This window comes from Chaetura pelagica, unplaced genomic scaffold (assembly GCF_000747805.2).
Source record: "Chaetura pelagica isolate M959 unplaced genomic scaffold, ChaPel_1.0 scaffold213, whole genome shotgun sequence".
NCBI classification, from domain to species: Eukaryota; Metazoa; Chordata; class Aves; order Apodiformes; family Apodidae; genus Chaetura; species Chaetura pelagica.
The window spans coordinates 929,780-936,164 of NW_009952597.1; the positions used below are offsets into that span (position 1 = coordinate 929,780).

Here is a 6,385-nt window from a genome sequence, read left to right on the forward strand (position 1 = left end):
CCCCCCCCTATTCCTGCAATTCCCTTTTAAAAGACACCAGTCTGGGTTGTGCTGAGCTCAGCGCTGCAGCCATTTGCAAAGACGCCACAAGGAGAAGCAGCACTTCTCAGTTTGCAGGCTGGACCGCGGTAGGAAACGGTCCTTCCTTACACTGTCAGATTGTTTCTGCACCTATTGCCCATGGAGCAAACAAGGACTGCCTTGCTGTTTCCTCTCCATCCACATATGTACGTGTGGGAAACTATTTAGACAGTCACCTTTTTGAGGAGGGGGCTGTTCTCTGTTTTTTCATGCAGCATTTAGCACAGTGCGGTGCTGAGTGTCAGTTGCTGCATTTAACTGTGTCAGTTAGTGCTGCTGTTGGGCATTTAACTGGGAAGGAGGTTGTTCATGCCTGTTTTACTGAATTCTGGTTCCCAGCTGTGGGCTTCAGTTTGCATCTTTTCATACAATTTGGAGTGCTTGTTTGGCTGTGTAAATCTGTGTATTGTTTTGCTTTCTTGCTCCCTGTTCCTCTGTAGAAGACACGCAATCCTGGAATTTGGCTGCACCCCTTAATGCCAGGCAGGGCAGAACGGAGGAGAGGCAGAACTTCACATTCCCAAACTCGTCCCTCTCCTCCTGTCCTTCCAACCCCACAAATCAAGGATGTGTGATCCCTAGACAAACCTTTCTGATGAGTTCTCGTCTTGCAGCACTCACTCCCATGTGCCTGGTGCAAATTATAGCGACCTTTCATTTGTTCGTAGTGTTTCATCAGCTGCATCACGGCTTTCCTGCTCAGTAAGTGCTCCTGCAATGCCACCGTGTGGTGGCCCTGGGACTCTCAAAGTGCCTTTTCCCCGTGCTTGCCAAAGCTGATGAAAGAGCTGCTTTCTGTGTTGGATACCAGTGATTGCAGCTCCCTTTTGTTAGTTGCATTTGTGTGCTGGTGAATGCAGGAAATCCCTGTCTCTGGCTGTGTGGCACTGATCAGGACATGATCTCCTGAAGCTTGTGTGTTGGGTTAAACAGGGACCTTCATGGCAGATTCCTGCACTGGGTGCTCTAACTATGATACTGTAAAAGAACGTAACCCATATCTGTTAAAAGGATGATTAAATATTACCTGTGTTGCAAGGAGCGTGGTGTGGTGTTCCTTCAGGAGTTATAGTAGCAGGATATTTACTTAAGCGTTCATTCCTGATGCAGTGTGTGTTGCTTTGAGTCCCACACTGTTTTGAGGGCTTCTCTAAACAAAAAGGAGCTGTTGAATGCTTTGAGGCTCTACTGTCTTGTGATCACAGAAGCTGGGCGGAGGGAGGGAGTGTCAGGATTTTGTAGAAATTCCAATTTTATCTCTGACATGTTTTATTCTCAGTCTCTCTGGGCTTTGGATAAGCCACAGGGGCAAGAATAAGCACAAGGCTTAACTGCTTCTCAGTGACCTGGGAGCTTTACCTAAGATAGGAAGAACAATGTGTCTTGTTAACAAATGAAGTAACAAATCACTTTGTTTCCTTTTTGCCTCTCCAGTGTTCCCAACTCTTGCCCGGCCAGTCCACGTGGTGCTGGATCCTCAGGATACCGTTTTGGTCACAACATTACCTCGGATCTGCAGCTGGCAGCAGAGTACGCGGCGAAAGCAGCATCAGAGCAGCAGGCAGATGCATCTGGCGGGGACAGCCCAAAGGTTCAGAGAAACATTTCTTACCCAGCAGTGCTCATTGCCAGGCTTATTAAGACCTGGTGGTTTATTGCCAGTGCTGGATATAGTTAAAAGAGGTCTGAGAATACCCTGGACAAAAGGGCTCTGTGCACAGTGTCCTCCAGGGTTTTCAGACCGTGTATTCAAACCAGTGTCTTACTGGTGGTAGATGATTAATCTTTTTTGCTGCCCAAAATGCTTTCAAGTCCTTCACTAAAAGGGTTAAGTGAGAAGAATTTTATTTTTTTGCTTGGAACCCATGAAGAAGAGATGCATTAAAATTCAGTGTTATTTTTCTCCTTTTTAATTAATGGTATTTTGCAAAGCACACTTGCAGAAAGGAGAAGCAAGGGAAGAAACCAGATCCTTGCCATGAGAAATCTATAGTCTGTCTTTAAAACAAACACAAAGGCCTGTCAAGCAAGCATTAAATGAGGAGAGTAGCAAGTGGAATTTAGATTAAAAAATAACTTTGCTGTAATGATAAAATTTAATTTTGGTAAGCTGATCTTCAGATCAAAGTTAAAGGTCTAGATCCAAAACCACCTGATTTGGGATTGGGTGGAGGAGCACAATGCTAGGTGGCTTTTTTGTAGATTGAATTATCCCTTGAGACAAGAAGGGCTGTTTTTGATGGAGTAATATGAAGAGCTGGGAATATGAGATGTGGCAAACAAATTAAAGTTCCTAGAATGAAACAAATCCTGCTGGAGAGGGTAGGGATAGGATCAAGTTTCATATTAGGCTTGTTGCTGGGAGGGAAGCTGATAGTGTACTTGCATGAAACCTTTCTAACAAAGTTTAGTTGTAGCTGGGCAGATTTGAAGGCTGTAGTTTCAGGAACACTGAAAGCAGTGAATACACCAAACACCCTCTAACCCTTTGCTTCCAGTTACTTGTCCTGATCCTGTTCCTTGTGTAGGTGTAAGCATGTGTGATAAATTCAGTGTGAAATGGAATCAGATTGAAGTTAGCTTTTTTCCTGTGTGTTTGTGAGGAGAGGGAAGGAGATGCTTTAATCTGTCTCAGTCCCATAGTCGTGTTTGCACAGAAATGCTTGTGCTAAACTGGGAGGTGGCAGTATGAAACAGGAGGGAAGAAGGTGGTGCTGCTCTTAGTGGCCCTTGATGCTCTCATAGCATCTGTGAAATCTAGAGCACAATGTACTTTTTTAAATTCGGGTTGTTAGTACTCACTCTAGTGTAGGAATTCTTTGTTAGTGACTAAATTTGATATTTTTTTTTCCTTAGGATGAGTCCAAGCCACCCTATTCTTATGCTCAGCTAATTGTGCAGGCTATATCTTCAGCACAGGACAGGCAATTAACACTAAGTGGGATCTATGCCCACATTACCAAGCATTATCCGTATTACAGAACTGCTGACAAAGGCTGGCAGGTGAGTTCTTGACACTGACAAGCTTTTAAACTACTTTGACGGGGCTTATCTGCATTGAAATATATTTATTAAAGATTTGGGGCACTGGGAATAGAGCTGCTTTGACTGTTCCCAGAATGAATTTGTTTAACATAAGCTAACTAGTTTGTTTGTGGGTTATTAGTTTTTTTTAAATACTTTCTAGTCTGTAACTATTGGGCTCTCTGTTTTTTTAAACCCTTTTAATGCTGTTGTTATTTATCTTTCATTTTTGTTTTCTTCCACATCCTTTCTATCAGTCACTCCTCTGCCCAGATACTTGCCTGAATCTTGCTTAATCTTTCACCTTGTCTTTATTTGTAATGGTCTGTCCAAGCAGCAGATGTCCAGGCTAAAACTGAGGTCCAAGTTTTTAATCATACCTTAAATCTTTACAGATGTTTTGTTTTTCCATTGTATCAACTTCATTGCCGGAGTCACAGTTTGTAAGTTCTGAATCTCAGCACAGGAACTTCGAGTCTGTGCCTTCCTTGTGGTATTAAAGGAAATCTGACCAGCTTCATAGGAGAGTTTGAACATAGTTAACACATGCTAAATCAAGCTTAAATGTTCACTTGAGGGCTGCTTTCAAAGTTCCAGAAACCTCAGCTCCACCTGCTTTCAGACTTTCTTGGCATTGCACCTCTGCAATGGGTGTTTTCATTTGAATATAATACACTAATGCAGCTGGAAAGACTGTTGCAGCTGCTGATTTCATTGTGTTCAACTAGCAGGAGCAGTATTGCTTGGTGCACTTTGAGTACAGTTGGAATAAGTATGTTTCTGCCTCCTTGGCTTTCCCCTGCAGTTGTAATTAATTGTGGAATTCACTTCCTGCCTTAACCTGCTCAGCAGAGCTGTGCTTTGCAGACCTGTTGCTGCATCCTGCTTCAAAGAGAGCTGCATTTCAGTGGAGGGTGAACTTGTCTTTTTTCCTGCCCTACCAGTAGCATTCTAAGGCTTCACATGAGAAGAGCTTGTCTAAAGCTGCTGCAGAAGCTTTTGTTTTGAAACAGGGAAGAAGAATGAGCTTGTGCACACCTGGACTTACTGAGCCTTTGCCCTAACCCAAAAGCTAGTGCTGCACCCAGTCAGAGGTGGGTTTTGCAATGAAAAGGATAAATAGTGCTGTCAACATCTGGGGAGCTGTACAGTGCTAGACTAGTGCCACATAAATAATGGATTCTTCTTGGAGAGAGCTGTCTGAGGGCATGTTGGCTGGCTTTTGTGTTATGATTACCATGAGATGCAGTGTCCTTCAGGGCATGTTTGGGCTCCCCAGTGATTGTCTGGCAGGTAAGCAGCTAGCACAGGCTCAGGCAGTTTTTTCCACTTGCCTAGAAGAAGACCTGTCTTTTGAGAGAGTTCTGATGTGGTTTGTGGTGATTTCCCCCTGCCTCAGCAAAAAGCTCTGCTTTCAATGCTTTTCACAGAAAAGTCACTGCACTGCCAGGCTCCAGGTGTGGTTAAGGGGTACCAAGCATACCCATCTTTCAGCTTGGTTAGTAGAAACTCTCTGGCATGTTTCCTCAGGTTTTTGTCTTCCATTTCTCCTGTGACTTTGGAGCTGTGTGAGCTGTGTGACCTGTTTCCGTCTTCAACGTAGATTCTGGCAGTGTGGATTTTATTTTTCCCAAGCTATGTGGTGAAACCCATTCATCTTTGTTATAAGCTTCCTCATGGCAAAATAATCATCTCATTCCTCTGCTTCCTGCAGAATTCCATTCGGCACAACCTCTCCTTGAACCGTTACTTCATTAAGGTCCCACGCTCCCAGGAGGAGCCTGGAAAGGGCTCCTTCTGGAGAATTGACCCTGCCTCTGAAGCCAAACTAGTAGAGCAAGCATTTAGAAAACGAAGGCAAAGAGGGGTGTCCTGCTTCCGAACACCTTTTGGGCCTCTCTCCTCCAGGTAACTTCAGCTTTCCCTAATCTCTGTGCCAAAGGCATTAGAAGAAAACAAACAAAAACTTCTGAAGTGCACTGAGCAAACCCTACTTCTCTTTATAGTTTTGAGAGGTAATACAGATAGTTCTAAGGTATAATCTGAAAATAGTTCTGACTTCTTAACTGTTTACCAAAAAAAAAGTCCATAACCAAACTATAAAACTGCATCCAATAGTCTATCTGTTCTGGCATCATTTCAAAGAAATTCAAAGCAGTTATCACTGGAATAAATGTTTTCAGATGCCAGTCTCTCCTTGCAGGAAAGCTGTGTTTAGATGTGGATTAGATCATAGTGGGAATAACTTTTGTGGTATTTAAAACACTCTCCTATAGGGAAGATCATGTTGGTCATGGTTGTCAGTAGTGAAGCAATGGGGGAGTGTTCTGTGGAGCTGCTGCAAAAAAGGAGCTCAATGCAATACAGCTTTCTCCCAGCCCTGGAGATGCAGGGATAAGACTTGCAATTTAACAGTAGCTGGAGCAGTTTCATGTAGCATTCTTCCCACACCTTGCTTCCTTTCTGTCTCTTAAAATGGGGGAAAACAGGAGAATAGTTTTTAGCTGATAAACTTCTGTTTTGTTTGTCATTAAAGAAGTGTAATGATTCCTCATGTTCTTGGTGGTCACATGGGACCAGAGGTGGCAACCAAGTGGTTAGGGAGAGAGAAAGGGGGTGCAACTGCTCTGCAAGCACAGGCAGAGCCAGCCATTTGCATCTATGTGTCCTCTTCCTCTCCTCTGTCACTCTCAAATGCTGACAAAGTTCCTTTGAGAATGGCCTAAAATTATGAAACTGATCTGAACATGAGGCACCTCCTGCTTCTGTCAGTAGAGGGGCTTAACATGAAATGTTAAGCATACTCTGAAGAGTCCTGGGAATAATATGACAGCTGGGAATAATATGACAATATTTGGTGCTAGGCCATTTGTGAGAACACTGTGTTCTTTTGAACTCTTCCCAGCAAGACTGCTGTGGGTAGTGTGGAAGAAGGGCTGCCCACCTACTAGAGAATCCTGTAGTGGAAGTAACTCTTGGTCTCTGCTGCTGTCTTGTGGTTGAAATGAACCTACACTTGCCAACTCTACATTCTGGTGTTTCAGGAGTGCTCCTGCCTCCCCTACTCATCCTGGCCTGCTGTCCCCTCACTCTAGTGGCCTACAGACCCCAGAGTGCCTGTCACGGGAGGGCTCACCCATTCCACATGATCACGACTTTGGGTCAAAGTTAGCCTCAGTTCCAGAGTATCGGTATTCCCAGAGTGCACCTGGTGAGTAGCTCTTGTTCCACAGAGGGTGACTGTTAATTGCATGGAGTGTCATGCTGGGGACACTGCAGG

The 6,385-nt window shown here is 44.1% G+C and overlaps 1 protein-coding gene across 1 annotated transcript in view; it reads left to right on the forward strand.

Moving 5' to 3' along the window:
- The window catches only part of FOXK1 (forkhead box K1), a 39,831-nt gene that overhangs the window by 27,201 nt on the left and 6,245 nt on the right, over positions 1-6,385 (forward strand). The window contains exons 4-7 of the mRNA XM_009993716.1: positions 1,516-1,672; positions 2,938-3,084; positions 4,820-5,013; positions 6,150-6,316. Of these exons, the coding sequence (XP_009992018.1) occupies positions 1,516-1,672; positions 2,938-3,084; positions 4,820-5,013; positions 6,150-6,316 (665 nt within the window). The remainder of the gene's footprint in view (positions 1-1,515; positions 1,673-2,937; positions 3,085-4,819; positions 5,014-6,149; positions 6,317-6,385) is intronic.